The sequence below is a fragment of the Phascolarctos cinereus genome, unplaced genomic scaffold (assembly GCF_003287225.1).
Source record: "Phascolarctos cinereus isolate Bilbo 61053 unplaced genomic scaffold, phaCin_HiC Scaffold_5;HRSCAF=322, whole genome shotgun sequence".
In the NCBI taxonomy this organism is placed as follows: Eukaryota; Metazoa; Chordata; class Mammalia; order Diprotodontia; family Phascolarctidae; genus Phascolarctos; species Phascolarctos cinereus.
Genome location: NW_027555958.1, coordinates 382,733,245 through 382,757,556, shown reverse-complemented (window position 1 = coordinate 382,757,556; position 24,312 = coordinate 382,733,245). Strand labels below are relative to the sequence as shown.

Genomic DNA, 24,312 nt, shown 5'->3' with positions numbered 1-24,312 from the left:
TCCCACCTAATTGCACTAAGGGTCCCATGGTGAGATGCTGGGGAAGGGGAAGCAGCAGCCACAAGGATGGGCTCTACGATTTCATGTGCCAACTCACTTTCCTTTCCTGCTTCTCTTGGCTGGGTTCTGATAAGTAGCCTTAACTTCTGGCCTCTTCTAGTCTCTAGACACCATCTTTTGCCACAGCCAGAGCCCACTACTACTACTCATTCCTTTTTTTTTTTTTAATCACTTCATAGGCTTTATTTTTGTCTCCTCACCCTGAAATGTCTCTTCCCCAATAGTTCCCATAGCTGAACCAGGCAGGTCTCAGGGACTTCCCTACCCAAGTCTTTCTCTGTTTAACTTACTGGTTCTACATAGCCCCTGATGGCATCATAAAATGGCCCTGTCCCCAGCTGCAGGGCCGGAATTGTACGGGGTGTAGTGTCTCCTGAATAAAATGTACTCTTTGTGATCGTCTTAGCTGAGATTGTGGGGGTGGGGGTTCTCAAGCTCTGTCTAACACTGAAGGCTGTTTTCTCCCAGGCTGGGGGAAAGCCACTGGCCTCTCTCCAGCTGATCTGATTTCCACCCCAGAGAAGTAGGTGGGGGTGGAGCGGGAGAGATTTGGGGTTCTTCCTCTTTTTCTGATAGGCACAGAATTGGACCCAGCAAGTCAATGGGTGTGTGGCTTGGCTGCTTGCAGTTGGTCTTCCTCACCACACTCTCCTCCCACCTCCTCACTTCTGTCCCATCTCATCGACAAAGCCTTCGGGATTCTGGTTGGACCCCTGGGACACAGGTTTAGCCATATTAGGTCTCACCCCATGGTCACTCTTCAAAGAAGGTTTCTGAGTGCTTGAAATTGACTAGTGGCTATGATTCCAGCTTAGGATTTTTGGAGAGGCATTGGAGGTCCTATCCTACCACCCCTCTTCCTATTCTCTTCCTATCTATACCCTGCCAGTCTTTCCAATAGGTGTGTGTGTGTGTGTGTGTGTGTGTGTGTGTGTATATGTGTGATGTAATCTAGTGGAAAACAAGTCTTAGGCATAATGGGCAGGGGACACTTAACAAAGTGGAATTGGGTAGATAATGACCACTCTTATCTTTTCCAAAGTTGGTGATTTTTAAAGTGGGTTTTTTTTTTAACAGAGACACAGCCCCCTCACTACCACTCTCTAAGAAAGAAATAGATGTTCTTCCTGAGCTGGGTGTACACACTCCCCTAGGGACACTCCACTCTTTGGGGATGGTACCTTGGATACTCATGTAACCAAGGGGGAGGGTAAAGCCTCCACATGAGCCTGAGGATGGCTTCGTGCCATGCTGATGGTGAGGAAGCCTCAGGGCTGGGCACAGCACTGCCTGGGCTCTACAGGTCCCATGTGGTCTTGAACCTATCTACCAGAGTGCAAGGGTACTACCAGCAGACTGATATTCCATTCTCAGTCTACACCAGGTCCTTGCTGTCCTTGCCATGTCCACAGACCCCTCAAGAAAATGATCCTCTGAGGATCAAAGCAAGTAGAAGGGGCTGAGAAGGCCCTTCCAAAGCAATGCCAGGTGAGACCTGCCGAGTGGCCCAGTGGATCCTTCCAGAATGGGGGCAGACTCCCCTTGAGCAGAGCCAGGAAAAGACAGGTGGTGGCACCCAGACATATTTGCATATTTCCACAGGGACCTTCTGCCCGGGTCGACTGCAGAGATAATAACAACAATAATCACAGCTAACATTAGTAAAACACTATGTGCCAGATACTGTGCTAAGTACTTCACAATTATTTCCTTTGAACCTCACACCAACCCTGGGAAGTAGGTGTTATTATCATCCTAATTTTACAGTTGGGGAAACCGAGGCAGGCAGAGTTTGTGAAGTGACTTGCCCAGGTCACAGAGGTAGTGTCTGAGGTTAGAATTGAACTCAGGTCTTCAGGCATAGGGCTGTATTCACTGTACCAGCTCACTGCTTAAGAGGCAAGAGAAGAGAAGATCAGGTCCAAGGAAGAACTATGTGGCCAAGATAGGGTGGGTGTGAGTCCCTAGAATAGAGTGTGAAACCCATTTTTAAGAAAAGCACAGTGGTTTCCATAGGCAATACTGGTGTCTTAGAAGAAAGAGCCATGACTTGGAGTCCAGCTCAGCCAAGAACCTTCCTTTACTATCTGAAGAAAGGGGCCCAGAGAGGTGAAGGGATGTACCCATGGCCACACAGAAAGTGAGTGATAATACTACTACTAATAATAACAGCTATCATTAATATAGTCCCTACCATGTGCCAGGCACCGTGCTAAGTGCAGGTGATGCAGTACAGAAAGTAAGAATGCCTCTGCAGGTCTCAATCCATTAAGACAGTCAATTGATATTGCCGTGTTAGGAGCTATTGATATGATCTGATTCTTGTGCTCAGAGCAAGAGGTGTCACGGACAGGGCGGGTGGCAAGATGGCCTGGGGGGACATCTGGATAAGATAGTAAGCCTGGTCTTGCTAAATATAAGCTAGGTGACTTGTCATTCACGCAGTTTCTGATCAAAATGGCTCACTACCAGATTAGGAGTTCAAAAGCTAGTATAGATTTAATTCCTCCAAGACCTGGGAGTGTGGATTCAAGAGATCCCTTGCTGGGCCTGTTGGTTAAAGGTGAGGAGAAACGACTCCGGAAGGCAGGAAAGACAGCCAGGGTGTACTTTTGGGTGGGATGTGTGCCTGATATTCCTAGCAGTTCTTCCTTGGGTTGGCTTTCTGAAGGAGAAAGAAAAGCAGTGGCCTGAGCCCCTGGACAGTTAACCCTGAGCCTTAATTGGGTCATTTCTTAGGTTTGTGACTTGATGGCAGAGAGCCTAGGAGTTTACAGGAGTTTCTAACCTTTTCTATGTCATAGACCCCTCTGGCAGTCTGAGGAAACCTATGGATCCCTTCTCAGAATAACGTTTGTTGTTTACATTCATAATGGAATGAAATGCCACACTTCAGTTAGATTTAGTGAAAATAAAGATGTAATTATTTTTCCTCATCCAGTTTCTTGAGCCCCCTGAAATATGACCCTGGACCTCACCAATCCTAAGTTAGGAATCCTTGCCCTAGAGCAACGGTAGAGCCCTAGGAACAGATATGATTGAAATAGATAGGACATCTTAAATCTCTATGCTGGGTACCTTCATCCTCTTTGGAAGATGGAGGTAGTTTTTTTGGGCGGGGATAAGATAATGTCAATGCCTCAGGGAGTCCCTTTCCTCCTTCTTTCCCCTCTCTTCTAGGCTAGTGATTGGCCCATCGAGGTAGTTTCCACTTCTCTTACCAGACTCATGAGCCCTGCCTTGGGGGAGGGAGCAGGGAGAATGGTGCTTTTCTAGAGCTGAGAATTTTTCAGGGAATAGAGCCTAAGGGAATGTCATTGTCCTACAGGGAGTTAGAATGTGGTGCTGCCCAATCTAACTGAACAAGCATTTATTTATGAACTGCTATGTGGCACGGTTTGGGATGCTGGGGATGACAAAGACAAAGTGCAAAACAACCCGGCCCTCAAAGATCTTACATTCAACCGGAGGGGGGGGTTGTACACGTGGGGGGGCATCCAACTCATAAACAGCTAAATGTAAATATGAAAACGTGAGGAGGGGAAGGGCACTAAGAACACGAGGTGTGAGCAAAGGCATCCTATAGGAGCTGACACATCTGCTGAGTCTTGAAGACCAGGAGGGATTCTAAGAGGCAAGGGTGAGGAGGGTGTGCATTCCAAGCAGGGGGGTACAGCCTGTGCAGAAACACAGAGGTGGGAGATATGCTGAGTTTGAGGGCATGGCAGGGAGTTTCACAGACTGACTAGAAATTTAGAACCGGAAGGAACTTTTCAAGATCATTTAGTGCAGGTCTCCAAACCTTTACAAACTGGCATTCTGGGAACCTGATAAGGCCAAGGTCAGGCAGAAAGCTAGTAAGAAAACCAAAGCTCAAGTCCAGGCTTCCTGACTTGGGGTCCGGTGCTCTTTCCACTGGCCTGAGTAATCTAGCAGAAGCTATGTGCCTCAGATTTTCCACCTGGGGAGTAAGAAGATTAGGAGAGGGGAAGGTGGTCCTTCTTTTTAAGGATCTGAAGTTCTTAATCAAGGGATTAGGTTTCTTCTGCTTGTCCCCAGAGGACAGAAATAGGATCAACAGGGGAAATTACACAGAGGCTAATTTTGGCCTGATAGAAAGAAAACTTATTGATCATTTTCATTTATTCTTATTTTAATAATTTTATTTTATCCTTAGTGTAAAGAGCATCATAAAAAGAACATTTGCATCTAAAATAGGACAGACAGAGAGAATTATGTGTGAAAACACAAATATTTATTATTTACATTTGGTTTTTTAAAAAGACTAATAAATTCATATAACTTTCAAAAATAAATAAATATTCATCCATTTTGGAAGGAAGGAAAGAAAGAAGGAAGGAAGGAAGGAAGATTTCCTGACAATTAGATCAGTACTTTATTAGGTGATGAATTTTCCAACACTAGATGGCTTCTTTCAAGCAGAAACTGGGTAGTCATTTGTTAGGGCTGTTATAAATATGAAATAAAGCTTTGATCTGAATAATTTTGGAGCCACAATAACGAATTGATTACTTGCTTTGTAGTCTCAATAACTTCAAATTCAGCGACAACAAAATGCAGGTTGGGAATGGCCATGTGATGGCTAACCGGATGTTATCCATTTGAAGGGGAGAAGAAAGTTTGTTTGGAATTGGCTGGCAATCTGTATTGAATGTTCCTTATGCATAGAATTCTGTCCTAGGCACCCAGCGCTGGGTTCTGTGATAAAGCAAACTAGTGGAAGGAGAAGACTGATCTCTGTCTTTTGGGAGATCACAGTTTGATGAGGGAGGAAATTCAGTTCAACTAAACTATTAAGTGCAAGTGTGTAGCTATGGGTAAAGCATTATCCTAAAAATATTTTTAAAGCACTCTGCTGGGTAGATGCTGGGTATCCAAAAATGAAAGTTCCTGCACTCACCAAATTTACAATTATCATCCATGGCTCAGGGCCCCATAAAGACCCTTAGGCAGACTGGTACCAATCTTGGAGGATGACCCCAAGAAGGCACTTTTCTCTCTTTGGGTGGTTGCCGTCATCCCAGAGTTTGACTGCCAGGAGTTCTCCAAAATAAAGCTAGAATATGGCTTGTGTCTAGGTTTCCCCAACTTTCCCCAGCTTCTGCACAGGCACTCATGTACAATATGGTTATCAAGTATGAGACAGCTTTTATCTCACCTGACACAGAAAATGAATTAGATATAGGAAATTCAGAGAGCCCAAGAACAAATAAAAAAAAAATCTTCTTGAGCATTCCACTGCCCCGCAGGCAATCACAATTCAGGGGCTTCTGCATAAGCATTTCACCTGGGACCAGCACTGTCCAAGCAACTCAAGGCAATACTGGTGAGAGGTGCCAAGGTGAAGCTCCAGTCTTCCAGGTTCCAGGGAGACATTGGCCAGGCTCTTGCTTCTTTAATAAGCACATTGTTGAGGATGTCTTTTACTCCTAGGAGGCCAGTGCCTGACTTCTCAAACTTGAGAAATCTCAAATTCGGGATTATCTGTGAGGTAACCACTAGGATGGGGAAAATACACTTATCTTTTCAAGCTATAGGCATGCACCTATCTACCTTTTCAGGGATGCTATTGATGCTTGGGAAGTGAAAGTCTATCCCAGAGGTTCCCAAACTTATTTGGCCTACCACCACCTTTAAAAAAATACTCAGCACCCCCCTGGAAATTTTTTTTAAACTCTTTAACAGTTTAAAAAATTTGCACCATTTCAAAAAAATAGAAAAAATATTTTTTAAAAATGCACATCTTAAATTTGATAATTTATTGTGAATTTGTGGGGTTTTTTGCATTGAAATTTTGATGATGCAACATTGCATCATGTAACCATATAGTATCGTATTGTAAACAAGTCATTCCATGAACATATCCCTGCCAATACATGCTAGACTTCCAGACAATTTGAGATAGGCCTGCTTGGAAACACTTTAGTTAAGATCTGTTGTCGGACTTGACCACTGATCCATTATAACTTGTATTTTGTGTGTTTATTTGGAAAATAATGTAATCACTACAACTTTATCTCTGTTACGCAACAGATGAAACATGTACGAATGGTTCTTCAAAATTTTCTTTTCTTCTTTCCTTAAGCTTTCACCACTCCCTTATTTTTATTCAACATCCCCCAATTGCACCAAGGCTACTATCACTCCTGCTCCCATCAGTCCAGCGCCCCTCAGGGGGCAGTATCACCTACCTATGTATCCTCAAGAACTCCAGTCTCTGCCCTATGCTCAGAAAAGGGGTCAGAAAGACAGAAGGCACCAGGAACTTGAGGTCCAGGAACCTCAGGTCACTAGAGGAAACACGTTCAGCTCCACTATGTGTTTCTTCTTAAAGTTGCCATTAACTGCTCCTGGTTCCAGGGCAGTAGAGAAAGTTGTGAGAGAGAAGGGAGAAAAACCATCTCTGTCCCTTGCTACAGGCATAAGGGAAAAGGCAAAGAGAGAGAGTCTTCAAGAGAGAGATGCCCCAGAAACTAGGCATAGACCAAAATTTCATACCATATACCAAAATAAAGTCAAAATGGGTTCATGATTTTGATATAAAATCTCATACTATAAGCAAAACTGGAAGAGCAAGGAATAGTTTACCTATCAGATTTATGGAGAACAGAATTCATGACCAAACAGGAGATAGAGAACATTACAAAATGCAAAATGGATGATTCTGATTACATTAAATTGAAAAGTTTCTGCACAAGCAAAGCCAATGCCACCAAGATTAGGAGGGAAGTAGAAAACTGGAAAAGAGTTTTTATAGCCAGTGTTTCTGATAAGGGCCTCATTTCTAAAATATACAGAGAATTAAGTCAAATTTATAAGAATTCAAGTCATTCCCCAATTGATAAATGGTCAAAGGATATGAACAGGCAGTTTTCAGATGAAGAAATTAAAGCCGTCTACAGTCATATGAAAAAATGCTCTAAATCACTATTGATTAGAGAAATACAAATCAAAACAACTCTGAGGTACCACATCACACCTATAAGATTGGCCAACATGATAAAACAGGAAAATGATAAATGTTGGAGAAGATGTGGGAAAATTGGAACACTAATGCATTGTTAGTGGAGTTGTGAAATGATCCAACCATTTTGGAGAGCAATTTGGAACTATGCCCAAAGGGCTATAAAAATGTGCATACCCTTTGACCCAGCAATAGCACTTCTAGGGCTGTATCCCAATGAGATCATACAAATGGGAAAAGGACCCACATGTACAAAAGTATTTATAGCAGCTCTTTTGTGGTGTCCAAGAATTGGAAATTGAGGGGATGCCCATCAACTGGGGAATGGTTGAACAAGTTGTGGTATATGAATGTAATGGAATACTACTGTGCTATAAGAAATGATGCGCAAGTGGACTTCAGAAAAATCTGGTAAGACTTGTATGGACTCATGTTGAGTGAAGTGAGCAGAACCAGGAGAACATTGTACACAGTAACAGCCACATCGTGTGATGACTAACATTGATAGACTTAGTTGTTCTCAGCAATACAAGGATCTAAGACATCTCCAAAGGCAGATGTCAATCATTTGCCAAAGGTTTGGTCCAAAGAAACAAACAGGATCAGTTTTCCCCCAACTGAAAGTTTGTCCAAAGAACAAATGGCATGGGGCTCCCCCTTACCAAAGGTTTGTTCAAAAACAAACAGAATGGGGTTCATCTTACCAAACGTTTGACCAAAAAACAAACAGAATCAGGCTGTACATGTGCTATAATGTGCTTATTTATTCTCCTTAAGTCAGAGAATTATGCATGCATAGAATCAGAAAATAATTCTGAACTCAGAGGTAAACAAGCTGATGGAGACCCTTTATACACTTAAAACAATCCCAACTCAGGATGCCTGTGTCAACCAAAATTATAGTCTCCACATGTATTTCTTGAGAAGGCAAGCGATTTGATATTGATTATACATGTGAAGTCATGCAAAGCATATTTCTATATTAGCCATGTTGCAAAAGAAACCACAAATAAAAACAAGAAAAATAAAGAAAGTTAAAAAAAGTATGCTTCAATCTGCATTCAGAGCTCATCAGTTCTCTTGTTGGAGGTAGATAGCATTTTCCCTCATGAGTTCTTTGGAATTGTCTTTGATCGTTGTCTTAATCCGAGTAGCTGAGTCTTTCATGACTGATCATCGTTACAATATTGTTGTTGCTGTGTACAGTTTTCTCCTGGTTCTACTCACTTCACTTTGCATCAATTCACATGTTTTTCTGAAAACATCCTGCTCATCATTTCTTATAGCACAATGGTATTCCATCATAATCATATACTACAACTTGTTCAGCCTTTCCCCAATTAATGGGACTGCCCTCAATTTCCAATTCTTTGCCACCACAAAAAGAGCTGCTATAAATATTTTTGTATAAATAGGTCCTTTCCCCATTTGATCTCTTTGGAATACAGATCTGGTAGTGGTATTGCTGCACCAAAGGGTATGCACAGTTTTATAGTTTTTTGGGAGTAGTTACAAATTGTTTTCTAGAATGGTTAGACTAGTTCACAACTCCACCAGCAATGCATCAGTGTCCCACTTTTTCTACACCTCCTCCAACATTTGTCATGTTAGCCAATCTGATAGGTGTGAAGTGGTACCTCAGAGTTGTTTTAATTTGCATTTCTCTAATCAATAGTGCTTTAGAGCATTTTTTCATGTGATTGTTGATAGCTTTGATTTCTTCTGAAAACTTCGTGTTTGTATTCTTTGACTAGTTATCAATGGAGGAATGGCTCTTATTTTTATAAATTTGGCTCAGTTCCCCATATATTTGAGAAATGAGGTCTTTATCAGAGAAATTTTATGAAATCCCCCCCACCCAGTTTCTTGTGTTCTTTCTAATTTTGGCTGCATTAGTTTTGTTTGTGCAAAAGCTTTTTAATTTCATGTAATCAAAATGTTCTATTTTACTTCCTGTGTGAGATGTCTATTTCTTGTTTGGTCATAAACTCTTGCCTTATCCATAGATCTGAGAAGTATGTTTTTCCATGCTGCACTAATTTATTTGTGATATTATCCTTTCTGTCTAAATCATGTATCCATTTTAACCTTATCTTGGTTTACAGTGTAAGAGGTTGGTCTATGATTAGTTTCTGCCAAACTGTTTTCCAGTTTTCCCATCAATTTTTGTCAAATGTTGAGTTTTTACCCCCAAAACTTAGATCTTTCAGTTTGTCAAACACTAGATTGCTAGGATCATTTACTACTGTGTCTTGTGTACCTAATCTATTCCACTGTTCCACCACTCTATTTCTTAGCCAGTACCAGATTGTTTTGAAGATTACCACTTTGTAATATAGTTCAAAATCTGTAACTGCTAGGCTTCTTTACTTCATATTAAAAAAAAATTGATTCCTTTGATATTCTTGATTTTTCATTCTTCCAGATGAATTTTTAAATTATTTTTTCTAGCTCTTTAAAATAATTCTTTGGTAGTTTTATTGGTATGGCACTGAATAAGTAAATTAACTTAGGTAGAATTGTCATTTTTATTGTATTGGCTCTGTCTACCCATGAGCAATTAATATTTCTCTAGTTGTTTAACTCTTTCTTTGTGTGGAAGGTATTTTGTAATTGTGTTCATATAGTTTCTGGGTGGTCCTCAGTTTTTGGAGGTTATTCCAGAAGAGCACAACCTTTATTGATTTATTCCAAATAGAAAATGTTTCATGTATAGCCCTGGTGACAGACTCTGTTTGCTATCTAAGAATCAGCCTAGCTGAGTAGGGAGAAGTTTGTCTCATGTAGGTTGAAAACTAGGTGAGGATTTCTTTGGCCAAGGCAACCTGTTAAACAAAGAAAGGTACAAATGGCTATCAGTCCTGAGAGACTCCCCTATGCTTCCACAGTGGCGATGGTGGAGTGGTAGGAAAGGGGTCTGTGGTTACTGAGGATGATGCAGATTTAAGGATGCCTATAAACACTAATTCAGCTATTGCGATTTTAAAGGCAAGATCTTTGTCCAAATAACCAGCATGTTGATATGTTATTGGGAGCAACTGAATCACATCAGTCTGTATATTCACAGCATAAATGAAAGTAGAAGCTAAATCTAAGTTGCAGAGGTTTTCTTGGAGAGGCAAATGAAGGAGTTGGTGGAGTTGACTTCCTCTTACACTCAAGAATAGGAAGAAACATTGTCTCAAGATCCACCATGAAGACAACTGCAGCTTAAGGGCCAACATCTGTTGTAAAGGATGAGGAAGCAAAGGAATTTTATGAAGAATTTAAAAATCAAACCAATGTATACTTTGGGTCTCAGGGACTTCAGTGCGATAATGGGCATAGAAGAGAATGAGAAAATTATGTTGGAAAATATAGCTTAAGAAATGAGAGAAGCCAGTAGCTTCAAAAGCCTACTCAGAAGCCTTATGCTTTATATTATGGATTCTTTCATTATGAGGTGTCTTCATAGGCTCTGGACATGGTGAGTACTGACTAACAGCAAACAATTAAACTGATAACATCTCAGACAGGAAAACTGATTTCAGACAAGGGAATAATTTCTGAATCAGTCAGTCAAAAAGAATTTATTACTATCTGTGTTGCAGTTTAACCATTGACTAGTTACAGCAAAGGTCAAAATCAATACTACTTAAAATAGCTCCAACCTAATTTATTTTTTAAAAAAAGCTTTTGCTGATGAAAAATGGATGAAGATTCTAACTTTTATTTTCACTATTTGGGGTTGAAGTTTACCTGATGTGAAATTTTCATCACAACAAGGAGGTCCAAAGGGCCCAAAGCTGCTCAGGTAGCTAACACTTCAGTTTCTTATAAAGAAGCATGAAAGCCAAGCGAAATACTCACCAAGATAACATTGGTAGATTAGACTGTATAGAAAGGACTAATATATAATAAAACTAGAAGGGCAGGTTGGAGTCAGGTTATAAAAGACTTTAAAGGCCAAATAGAAGAGTTTGCATTTAATCCTAGAGGTAATTGAGGGCTATTAGAGATTACTGAGTAGGCAATGACAAGGTCAGACCTATGCTTTAGAAATGTCATATTGTCAGCTGTGTGGAGTATTGATTAGGGAGGAATGAGACTTGATTTGGGGAGATCAATTAGGAAACTATTAGAACAGTCTGGGAGAGAGGTGACAAGGGTTTGAAGTGTGGTGGTGGTAGTGTGAGTGGAGAGAATGGGATGGATACTGTAGTTTTGTGAGGTCCAAGTGAGATAAAGGATGTTAAAGTATGTTACAAACCCTAAAACACCATTTTAAAACCTGTCTGCTATTGTTGTTAGCCTGCAGTCATGAGGACTCCAGTCTGGTGATGAACCAGAACCCTAACTTTCTAATGCATTCTTCCTGAGCTTAAACAGTGTTTGTAGCACAATGCAGGAGTAGGCTGATAAATGTTTAACTGCCAGGCTCTCAAAAAAAAAAGATATATACACATTTATAAATTGATTATATACCATTAGCACTTGTTTAAATCTAGGCAATCAACAAAACAATAAATCAAGCCCTGATTTGTAGTCATTACTGATTTCTGAGAAATCACATGCCGAAATTTTAACAATTGGCTATCAAAAGTCAGAGCTGGCTCCAGCATACTCCTGGATGGATCATGAGAAATCTTGTGGACATAGAATAGATGAGACTTCAAAACTGACTGGATACATCGGATGACAGAGATTGAGAAGGTGATGATAAAGTCTTAAGAAGTATCACTCTGAAGTTGAGAACCTAGCAGACTGCAAGAATTTTGAGACCTTCTACCTGCAAGATATCTGTGCGGTCATACAAACCCACCACCACCACAACAACATAACAGACACTGGAAAGAAGGATCACAGGAGGGAAAGAAACCAGTAGTAAAGAGAGTTCTGGAAAGGAAAGAATTCCTCATAGAAAGAAAATTAACTGCCTAGATTATGGCTGGAACAGATGAACACCAGTAGGATCTATGAATCATTGAGGGATGATAGGGCTAAGTGAGAGTTTTTTGAGGATGAGGGACACTTGGTCATGTTTTTAGGCATCAGGGAGTGAATTAATTGATAAGGATAAATTGGAGATTCTAGACATAAAGAGAGGGAATGATTTAGGGAGTAAGCTGCCAGAGGAGATGGGATAAAGGCTGCAAGTAGAGGAGTTGAATATTGACCAATAGTGGTTCCAGAGGACTGATGATGAAGCATTCTATCTGTGTACTGACAGAGTCTTGAAGGACTACACATGCAGAATGAGACATATATTTTTGGACATATCTAATGTTGATTTTGTTTTTCTTGATTGCGTTTGTTACAAGGGTTTTTTCCATTTATTTTTTGAAATTGAGGTGGCGGAAGTGAGAAAGAGAAAATAATTTTTTTGTTAAGTAAAAGAAATAAAATTACATTTAAAAATAATTAAAAAAGTGGATGTGAGGACTTTGTTGAGGCGAAAGGCCACAGGGTGATGATAAAAACAGATTTTGCGATGTAAATAGAGGAGAAGAGAGAATGCATGACAAGTGGCCTCTAATTTCTTAAATGGAAGAAGAATGCCCAATGCCCAAACTATGACACGTAACTAGATGGCAGTCTTTTGTATTCATCTATGAGTATCTATGTATCTATGTATCTATGTGTCTACCTATGTATCTATGTTTCTATCTATGTATCTATGTGTCTATCTATGTATCTATGTATCTATCTATCTATCTATGTATCTATCTGTCTATATATCTATGTATGTATGTATGTATGTATGTATGTATGTATGTATGTATGTATGTATCTATCCATCTATCTATCTATCTATCTATCTATCTATCTATCTATCTATCTATCTATCTCTAGGACAGTAACTACAAATGGATACTGAACTAAGCCCAGAATTGAATTGGAGGAAGAGAGTGAACTAGATTGCATTTGGGAAATTTCTTAGCATTTTCAACAATCCCAAGCTGTGTCTTAATACAACCCCCCCCTTTTTTTTTTAACACTAATGTTTTTCTGGTGATGTCATAAGACTGAAAATCATGGAGTATCTACCACAAGTACACTTCAGCATATTACCAATAGTGACATGCATTAAAGAAGTAGTATTTGGAATATCATCCGGGGACATATATGATCAGACCAGTGGGTTAGTCATGTATGATGAAAGTGAGGGATAACAGATGGTTAGTTTTAGTGATACACTGGTACCTACCTAATGTCAAAAGACCTAAGAGTCCAGTGATTTGATATATAACCCATGACTTGAAACCCATTTTCATGGGACCCTCCTTATTGATGGAGATAGATTACTTAGTGTTTTGTGCTGAGGAGTGGAGTTGGAGAGATTCTGGTCTTCTGGCTTCTAGGTTAAAGAGAGAAGACACATAGTCACAGTCACTCTTCACATACCTGAAGAGGAAAAAGTCTATGGGTCTCCCTTCTTTCTAAGATCTTACCATTGGAGCATACGATGCTCCATCTTGCCATATAAGAATGGAGCACCAAGTAATTGCTCTTTCCCAAAAGGAGAATCCCATGTGATGGGCTGTGAGTCATGGATTACAGATATATCACCCATAGAGAATTTATGTGAGGACAGGGACGAGAATAGCACTGATGAGAAGGCATGGATGAGTCCCACTGAAAAGATGTATGGGAGAGTGAATTCCCTGAAGTACTGGAGTAATAATACCATATATTCATACAGCATTTTTAACTCCTTTGAAAAGAGACATTCTTCTTACATAGTGCTTATACATCAAAATAAATGTTGTTCTTGAAGAGACTTCTCCAGCCTAGATTAGAGTAGCTTGAGGGTCTTTGGTTTTTGTGAGCTTGTTCATAGAGTCCACCATATAATTTAGAGACATAGAGCTTTAAATCTAAAATTTGGCGTCATCAAGTCTAACTCTTCATTTTTCAGCTGAGGCGAATGACTTGCCCAATGTCACATAGGTAGTAAATGGCAGAGCCAGGATTAGAACTCATGTACTGTGATTCCAAGTACAGCATTATTCCTAAGGCAAGATTACACCACACTGCCTCTATAGGGTTTTTAGCCCAGGGAAAAAGGGAAAATTATAGAAACCGTGACTGGAATGGGTATGTTGGGGGGAGGGGTATTGAAAACTGCCTAGACAACTTGACAAATCCAGCAGGTGGAGCCTTTGAGGAGATAGGGTTTGGGACATTGACATTAGCTAAGTGGAATGGCTGATTACTGTAATACTGGAAGGTTAAGGAGCTCATGGTTCAGGCCCTCTACTCTGCTCAGCTCTATCCTTGGAAGATACCATGATTTTAAGAAAAATATGGGCTATTCCACAGGCTGTTGGGCAAATGCCCAAACATTCTTTGGGGTAATTCTCTCTTAGAGAGTAGAATGGTAGTGGGTGATTAAGAAAGTGATAGATGAAAAATGTTTTTAAAAAATCCTTCCTTTGAACCCCATGCCTAGTAAGCTAGAGACAATCCTCACTCATTTGGCCTCTAGGGAAGGACTGTTGTGTCTTCAAGCAGATGGTGATTCCCATGTATCCTCAATTCTCTTCCTAGATCCTCACACCCTGGATCTTGTCCAATAAGATCTTTGAGAAAGTCCGGGCTTTGAGAACTCTTTCCCAACAATTGAGATTCATTAGCAGCTTTCCTGTATTAAGAGTGAGTGTCCCAGGGGTTCTGGTTCATGGCATTATCTTCTTCCATGCTCTGCACATGGCACTGGGATGGACCCTCAGCCATATGCTCCACTTGAGTTTCTTAGGGGATAGATAGAGGAGCAAGAGGATGGGTGTCCATAAATCTTACCAATTCCTTGCATTGCTCCTTTCTTTGCTGTCCTCTGTGGTGGGGGTCTGATCTTCTGGACACATCTATGATTGGGGCTAGGGGGAGGATTTGCCCAATGTTTCAAAGTTCTGCCACTGGCTCAAAGAACCTCCATTTCAGCCTTTTCTATATCCTAATTTTTCCATTGAGAAGTTGGAGAGAATTCCCTTGCTTCTATAAAGGTGGGGTGAACTGGGGTTTTTGAGAAAAACTTGGTCCATGGTGACCAAAGGCCTTGGAGTTTTAACTCTTGAGAGAGGAGGAAAAAAGAAGTAAAATTGTCATGGGTGGAGAAGAGCTGAGTTTAGGGTTTGGAGAGGTAAATGATTCCAAATCTTTTACAAAGCACCTGGAAAATTTCAAGATTGGTGGGAACTTGATGGGCATCTTGGGCCTCGTCTGTATGGACAGTAACTATGAAGTCAGCTCATGGGCCTCAGTAGCACTCCATTACTGCTTCAAATTCTTTGTGAACCAGAGGCGTAAGTGTTGAAGAAAAAAACGTTAATATTATACTCTGTGTTTTAGGAATAATTCTGCCAGAAACAACTTTTATTGATTTAATATTATTCAAAATCCAAGTACTTCTGTTTTAGAAAGAGAGAAATGTTTCATATGACACAATCTTACCCCTCTCCCATGTCCTCAGATGCCTCTCTCCCCGAGATAACTTAAGGTAACCATTTATAGGAATTTTGAATAAGGAAAATGTCATAAAATTATAAAATACGGTTTTGAGTTGACATTCTACTTCATCTAGTGGAAAACAGTCATTTAATCTTTTGGGAATAGCCCTGGAAAACCATCCTCCTAAAAACCACTCATTCCTATTTGACCACTGCCCTCAAAGGCTTGTCCTTTGCTGGTCACAGGTAATTTGAAGTAATCAAGAGGACAGCCTCTGATCAATACCTTAATCCTTTCAGGAAATGGGAAAAGAGAGACTGCCTTTACATGGGTCAATGGGTCAATACCCTCATCCTTTCATTGGGAGGGAAAAAACAAAAACTGGACATGTGATATTTCTCCTAAGTTTAGTTACTTTACCCTTAATCCACTTTCTAGGGCCTTTTGTTCTTAACCCTGTACACATTTTCCTAAAGGGAAAAGTCTGGAAAGGACTTTAGACTGGATAAAACATTATTCCTTAATATTTTCAGTTGAACTGAAAAGGAAGTTTTAAGAATGTGCTTCATAGTGTCACATACCAAGGTAACTACCTAACTATGGTCATAGTCACCTTACTAAGGATCTCACCATACAAAGCAATATTCCTGAGTCATGTTCCCAAAGAGTACCTTATAGATTAAAAACATGGTAAACTGAAAGCTATTTGAGACATCACTGATCTCCTCCCCCACATTTTACAGATCAATTTAAATGACTTGTCCAACATCAAACGGCTAGCTAGTTAGGGGCAGAGCCAGGACTAGAACTCAGGTTCCTTGCCTCGTGGGCTAAAGTATTTTGATATTGTTATTATTATTGTTATTATTATTATCATATTAATATTCTATATCTTGTGGTCCCCCTCAATATTCGAGGTTCTACTTTTGATTCACAATGTTTTCCAAACCTACTCTCCTAAGTCCCTACTGATGACACATTTAGTTCATAACGAAGTTATATTAACTAAGTAGAAATGGAAATTACATAACCACAGAGCATTTTCATCTTTCCGTAAACCTTAAGTTCACTCTCCATCAAATATAGAGACACTCAGTGGGAAGAGAGGAGCCATATTATCCCCACATGGGAAGCACATGGACATCTACCTAGGAGGGAATATACATACAGGGAACATATGTTACCAGAAAATGCAAAGAAAAATTATGACTCTTCTACTGCAAAGCTGTCGGCATCTTCTACTGGTGTTCCTTCTCTTTTTTGTTGAACAAGCTCCCCATTGCTCCTCATTCTAATTGGTAGTCAACCCTGGCTATATTTTGAAGGTCACCGATACACTGCTAAAGCATGGACTTACTGTAGCTGCTGTGGTTATAGCTCTTTTAGTCAACTCTGCTGTCCATTGAGAAATGGTGTAGTTCAGGGGTGGGGAACCTCCGGCCTCGAGGCTACCTGTGGCCCTCTAGGTCCTCAAGTGTGGCTCTTTAACTGAATCCAAACGTCACAGAACAAATCCCCTTATGAAGTTTTCTGCAGTTTTTTTTTTTCACTCAACCTTCTCAGCAAAGTTTTTCAGTTAATGGTAATGAAGCACACTTATTTTTAGTCAGGCTGAGCCAAAAGGTGCAGTGGCCTCAGCTGAGATCAAGTCTGACCTTTTATTACTTCTTAGAATTCTTTCTATTAAATGATTCTCTTCTAAATTTTTTGGATGCTTGGTCTTCTACTCTCTCCCCTAAGTCTCTCAATTTAACTTTCATCTAATTTACAATCAGAAACCAATTTTATTTCACAAGTCTTGTCATACCTCTTGGTTGAAGGTTAATGTGCCCAGAGCTCTATTTCCTCAAACAGAAAAGTGAGAGGCACTGTGTAAATTGTTTTAAACTCAGTCTCATGGCCCCTCTGTTTTATGAAAATAACCATTATTGTACTAATTAAAAATTGTACTAAAAAAATTCTAAGAAGCTTTTAGGCTGTTGACCTCTGTGTCACTTCCCCCAGTATCACAGCAGAGCTGTCTCTCTCTCTCTCTCTTTCCTCTTTCTCCTCCTCCTCCTCCTCCTCTCTCTCTCCTCCTCTTCTTTTTTCTTCTCTCTCCTCTCCTCTCTTTTCCTTTCTCCTTCTCCTCTTCCTTTCTCTCTCTTCCTCCTTCTCTCTCCTCTTCTCTCCTTTCCTCTTTCTCCTCCTCTCTTTCTCTCTCTCTCTCTCTCCTCCTCCTCCTTCTCCTCCTTCTCCTCCTTTTTCTTCTCTCTCCTTTCTCCATCCCCTCCCCTCCCTTCCTTTCCCCTTCCCCTTCCCTTTCTTCCCCTTCCCCTTCTTCCTCTTCCTCTTCTTCCCCTTCCCCTTCTTCCCCTTCCCCTTCCCTTTCCCCTTGCCCTTGCCCTGCCCTGCACTTCTCTCCTCTTCTCTTTCCTCTATCTCCTTTCTGTCTTCGTCTCTCTTTCTCCTCTCCCCTTCTTTACAGCTATTACAGCCTAATAATTTCATAACTCACATTTCCATAGCATTTTAAGGCTGACAAAATACTTTGATTATACCAATCCTATGAGGTAGGCAGTGCGAGTATTGTCTCCACTTTATAGATGAGAAACAGTTTCAGAATGGTTCAGTGACTCTCTGGGGGGTAACACAACTAGCAGGCATCAAAGCCAGGATTCACAGCTGTATATTTAACAGCCTTGAATTTGTGTTCAGTGGAGAAATGCTCAGAAAGTCTCTTTTTTACTCATTTCTGCAGAGGGTCCTTAAGCCACACTTAAACTAAAGTGGGAAGATTCTATGGCTACAATACTACTTTTTTTTGGGCCTTACATAAAAGGTCTATCAAAGAGCCTTTCACTTCCTCCATTAAAAAAAAAATTACTACTGTATATATCTAATGTATACAGAGAACTGTGCTGGGTACACTAAGCTTAGCTGAGACCAAATCTCTGCCCATGGAGCTTAAGATCTAGTGGGGAAATATGGTACATATACACAGATAACTGAAATACAAAATAACAGAATCAGTACATAGGAGAACAGAAGAAAATGTAGGAAGCTTGTAGCCTATGGTGAAACAGGAGGTAGAGACATTTTGAGTTGGTCTTTAAAATGGGGGTAGAAATTAAATAAAGAAGAGAGAGATGGTAAAAATGAATCTGTGTTAGGATTGGAGCATTTAAAATAGAGAGGAGGTGTGAGAGAAATAGTAGAGGTGTAAGATCAAGAGGACTCAGTGACGATATGAGAGAGAAAAGAGGAAAAGAGTTGAAACTGTGATTTTGAATCTGGGAGGGAGGCTGGATGAATAATGGTGTTGTAGGCAGAAACAGGGAATCTTGAAAGAGAAAGATGAAGGGAAAAGCTCAAGTCAGTGTTAGACCAATGCCAGCCATTCCCCACCCCTGCATCTGTTCCACTGCTAGGCTTCTGTCCACAAATTAGTAGGGATACCCAGGTAGAGATTTCCTATAAGCAGCTGGAGATGGGGTTCTGAAAGTGAGAAGGTATGTGAGGCAGCTACCCAGGTGGTACCTTGGGTAGAGACACCTGAAGTCCAGAAAGTTAAGCCAGAGTTCGAATACATCCTCAGAAACTTGCTAACTGTGTGACTTTGGGCAAGCTATTTAACCTCAGTCTGCCCCAGTTTTATCATCTGTAAAATGGGTATTATAATAATAGCACTCACCTCCCAGGGCTGTCAAGAAGATAAAATGAGATATTTGCAAAATGCTTTGTAAACTTTAAAATACTGTATAAATGCTAGATATTTATTATTATGTGAGTCTGAAGGTCAAGACTGGGGCAGATATAATAATAATAACATTTATATGGTGATTTAACGTTTAGAAAGCACTTTACAAATATTTCTTTTATCTTTGTGACAACCCTAGGAGGTAGGTGCTATACCTTTTTTACAGATTAGGAAACTGAGGCAGACAGAAATTAAGTGACTTGCCCAGGATCCAGGGGTGTGTTGGAGCCAGTTCAGCCTCTGGTTCAGCCTTGATTTACAGATAAGGAAACTGAAAGTTGGGAAGAGGCCTAGGATACAGGGAAGGAGACAGAGAGAGAGATAAGGAGGGAGTTCATTCCAGACATCAGGGACGGCCTAGGAAAAGGCAAAAACACCAAATTAACACAAATATTAATCTGAAAACTGAAAAGCAAAATAGTTACAAGGTGCAGTATTTATGCTAGGCAGTATGTTATAGCAGAAAGGGCATCAGTCTTGGGGTCAGAAGACTCAAAAATTCACTCAGGCTCTGTCTCCTGCTCATTTGTGACTTCTCTGACTTAACAGCTTCCTCGTCTGTAAAATGAATGAATAAATGAAATAGTAAAGGAATGAATGAAAAAAAATTAACTTGCTATGTGCCAGCAACTATGTAAAACACTGATGATATAGATGCAAAAGACAAGATAATTCCTGCCTTCCAAGAAGCTTCCATTCTAATAGGGGAAGACAATAGATGGAGTGATGGCTGAGGTGGAGTGTTTGAGTCTCTAGGATGGTGGAGTCATAGGACAATGGATGGCTAAACCTTCCCTGGAATGATGGTATCCATTTCCTGTTCTCAGAGGAATAGGTGGAAGTCTTGGGGCGGTATAGGCACGTGATTGTGACTAGAAGGCAGAGTGGTAGGCCTGGGGCCAACTAAATATAGTGAACTCTTTCCGATCATGGCCTCAGAACCCTACCATATGGAGCTGGGGACCAGGTAGTGTGTGGCACGATCATGGAAGGAAGATGACTGGAAGGGAAGAAGACAAGTTTTGAATCTGGTTTAAATTATGTTTTGGGGGAAGTTTATATAAAATTATTGATTATAAAAACAACAGATTTCACTACCATAGCTCAGAGCTCTAAACTAGGATTGAAAATCCTAGCTGTTTTAGGCAGAAGGGTCAGATCTTTGTGTTTTTCTCTGCACCAATGCCAGCCATCCCCCACCCCTGCATCTGTTCCACTGCTAGGCTTCTGTCCACAAATTAAGATGTGATACACATAGCAGTTATGGTTGGTCATGATTTTATAGCAAGGGTACAATAGCTTTCCAGTTACTACAAAACACAGAAATTACCAGTAGCTCAAAGAAATAGATAAATCATGAGGGAAATACCTGTTGGTTACAGGCAGAGGGGGGAAAGATAATTAAACCTTTACTGTTTCTTTGTTGATCTCAGATCTAGTCTGTTCTAGCCATACTATGGCTCACTGGGTTTAACTAGCAAGTGGGGAGAGTTCTCAATCAATTAATCAATAAAGGCCTTTTATTAAGTGCCTACTATGTGCCAGGCACTGTACAGAGTGCTGGGGATGCAAAAAGAGACAAAAGACTGTCCCTATCTTACAGTCTAAATCTTATTGCATCTTTACCTCAGTCTCAGACTCCATGAAAAGTGCTTGGCCAGAGACTCTCTTTCTCCCCAACCATAAGCCTCAGCGTACCAGCATGCTGTCCCTGTATTTTCCTCTCTGCTCTGCCACACAGGGATTTTACCTCAGTAGCCTCCCACAAGAGTCTAGTTGTTTATTCTTGCAATCATAATCCAAAAAGTTCCATTCCTAAGGAGCCTTTGCCCCCTGTCCCAAAGGCACTTGGGTTACACATTCAAGTGTTGGATGAGTAGCAGCTTCTAAGAAACTGACCCCTGGCAATACTAATCAGTTTATAGAACTGTCAGATCACTGATTTAGACCTGGAAGCTGTGGTGTGTCAGAGTTGCCTCAAACCAGCTCATGAGGCCATTGTTAAATTTTCGGTGTGAACATTTATACCTTGGATAGCAAGCTACAAAGCAGAGCCTGGTTTATTTTTTTAATTGATTATCTGGACTTAAGAAAGTAATGGAAAAAATTAAATAATGCAGATTAAACTTGAAAGTATATCACATATATATGTGTGTATTGCCTTCTCTGCCTCACTGTCGTTTTACAGATGAAGAAATTAAGCCTAGAGAGGTAAGAAGGCAGAGATGTGCCACATTGTTTCTTGTATTCTTTTCCTAGAGGCCTGGTTGCATGGGAATTTGCCCACCCTGTTGGGCAGAAGTTGTCCAACCTTGATGTCTGTCTCTGAGGTTGGGAAAGAAGTGGGAATAGGGAAGGAGGTGGGAAAAGAGGCTTGCTTTTCTCTCTCCCTCCAATGGAGGAAGGCTATGCTTCTTAATGGTGACTTTGTGGATCCTAGAATCAGTTCTGAAGAATGAGGAAGAAAGGCGCAGACTCCTAAAAAACTTGCAGAAGAATTTCCAAGCAGATTGGACCACCAGCCTGCAGTACATTGTTATGGTAACCCTGACTCTCCCCACATAACCTGGACTGGGATGCTATTTAGTGGGGGTTGGGGGAGAGGTTAGAGTAGGTTTTGGGGCATATCTTGATCTCAGGTCCCATCCATAAAGCCTAAAGTCTCATGATCAGCTGGGAGGCTCACTCCTGAAGTTGTTCCTGGATTGGAGTTTTAGCCATGGGGCAAATTCTTTAATTGGAGATATAATAATTAACTCTTTCATCTCTGTCCATAGACATTATTCTTTGTTATTTCAGTCATAGCATATGTTTCATCTCATTCATGCATGCAATAAATAATTTTTCTTTAAACTCCTACTATACATATTCAAGGCACGGTACTAGATTCTATCAGGATTACAGAGATAGACAGGACTTGATTTCTCCCATTAAGGACCATCTAATATTTTAGCAACAGGATAGGGTTAGGTAACAGGAGAGTTATTTTTGATAGCTTTGATTTACCTCCTCATCACCTCGTCTGACTCACTTGCATGGTGGCCTGCAGAACTGTAGGAGCTAAGAGATGGTAGAAGTTCTTCCCCTTTGTAGCTAAAACATCTAATTGGTTCCCCTTCAAGAGAAGTAACTAGACCTTCTAGCCCAACCCTTTAGAGACTACTATTTTCCCCAGGCCGGTGCCCTGCTGATTATAAATAAAGGTGAGGCTGTTGATCAGTCTGCCGTTTTGTAAAGAATGGTAACTGGAGATGAATGGAGAAAAGAGGGAACCCAGTAACTTCCCCCTTTCTTTTGTGGCTTCTTTTTACTGCAATGGTAACAATTCTTCCAAACGTTGTATTCAAATGGTCCCTAAACTGAAAATGCATACTGAAGCTGAAGTAGAAATCCCTTTTGGATCATTTTCTATTTTGAATAATCTATCCCTTTAACCTAGAGAATAGAGAGTCCATTATACTTTAAATTTGGGCCTTGCATTTGTGGCTGCCTGAATCTCTCTTCTGAACAAGCTACATAAAGATAAGTCAGTAGTTGCTTCCATCTGGGCCTTTGTTCCCATCTGGGAGGAGTTGGGGGAGGAAGGGCCCTTATTGAAGGGACTACCTGGTGTTGTTCTTCCTTTAGTTCTTCAAGATATTTCTGAACCCTGATGAGAGGACAACTATTTTTACATTGTGTGTGAATGCCATGACTGCTGGTAGCAGGTATAACACGTGGGCAGCTGTTCAGATGTTGGAGATGATCATAGATGAGCCTCTTCCTGAACTCAGCAAGGTAGGGAAACTAAGAGATATTTTGGCTTAGGGTCTCCCTAAGGCAGTTTCTTAACCTTAGGATCAGTGAATTTGGTTTAAAAAATTTTTTGATGCATTAATCAGGAAGGCTGAGGCTGGTGCATCACTCGAACTTAAGAGTTCTAAGCTACAGTAAGGCTAATGTTGATCAGGTGTCCACGTGAAGTCTGGAAGCAATATGGTAGCCTCTCACCCCCACCTCCCACCCCCCAAGCAGGAGATCATCAGGTTGTCTAAAGACAGCCAGTATGGAAATTGAACAAGTCACAGTGGGCTTGTGGGGTTGGGTGAGAGAGTGGCTGTGGTATAATTGAAATAATTCTAATTAAGGTGAGGTGCCAAAGGCTTTGTTCTGGAGTAGACAGTTGCTCCAGAGTTGAACGTTTAAATGGCCCACCTATAAATAATTATATTTTTCTGAGGAAGGAAGCAGGTTCCCCCAGAGGATGTGGAGCCTGGGGGTAGGAAGATGAGCTGGACTTGGGTTAAGCCTGAGCCAGTGATAGGTTGGTGAGAATGAGGTCTAGTGGAAGTCTAGCGGCTCCCCAGGAAGGAATGGTGCCCATTCTTTCAGTTTTCCCAGGGAGAAGTCAAATTTCCACTGAGAATTGGATTCTAATCTCTGCTCTGACAACACTAACTCTGGGATTCTGTTTCTCTATAAAATGGAATTGATCCATATGGTTCCTAAGGTCTCTTCCAGCCCCGAGAGTCTGTTGGACTCCATCTGATGCCACCTCAGCTCAGCTTTACTTTCAGTAAGAGGTGAATGAGTTGTCTTTGTGACTGTGAGCAAGTAATTTCTGAAGGCAGAAGGGGAAGGTTCTGTTTCTCCTTCATAAAACCAAGGAATTGGACTAGTTGATCCCTGCAGGCCCTTACAGCTCCAACATTATATTATGAGGCCTTCTGTGTGTGTGTTGGGGGAAGGGAGTGGTGGGGAATTTCCAGCCCATTTCCAGATCTCTTTCCAAAAGCATATTTGCCCTAAAGTTTACCACTTCATCTGCAACCACTGTTAATCAGGCTTCTGAGATGCTAAACAAAAAGAGACAATTAATTATCCTTGATAGCTAAGGTCACTTAGGAGGTTCCCAAATAACCCTCAATCAACAAGGACTTATTAAGACCCTATTTTATATACAACAATTCCTATTTGCAAGGGTTTTAGGTTCTAATGCCTGGCAAACAGTCAACAAGCCTTTATTAAGCACTTACTGTATACCAGGTAGTGTGCTAAGCACTGGGGATACCAATATAAGCAAAAAGAAAAAGACAGTTCCAGCCCTCAAGGAGTTTAC

General features: G+C 40.7%; 1 protein-coding gene across 1 annotated transcript in view; it reads left to right on the top strand.

Moving 5' to 3' along the window:
* The first annotated feature begins 11,719 nt into the window (after nucleotides 1–11,719).
* The window catches only part of LOC144457705 (maestro heat-like repeat-containing protein family member 7), a 31,949-nt gene continuing 19,356 nt past the window's right edge, over nucleotides 11,720–24,312 (top strand). Inside the window, 5 exon segments of the mRNA XM_078155777.1 lie at nucleotides 11,720–11,737; nucleotides 14,576–14,680; nucleotides 15,195–15,330; nucleotides 21,655–21,755; nucleotides 22,842–22,991. Of these exon segments, the coding sequence (XP_078011903.1) occupies nucleotides 11,720–11,737; nucleotides 14,576–14,680; nucleotides 15,195–15,330; nucleotides 21,655–21,755; nucleotides 22,842–22,991 (510 nt within the window).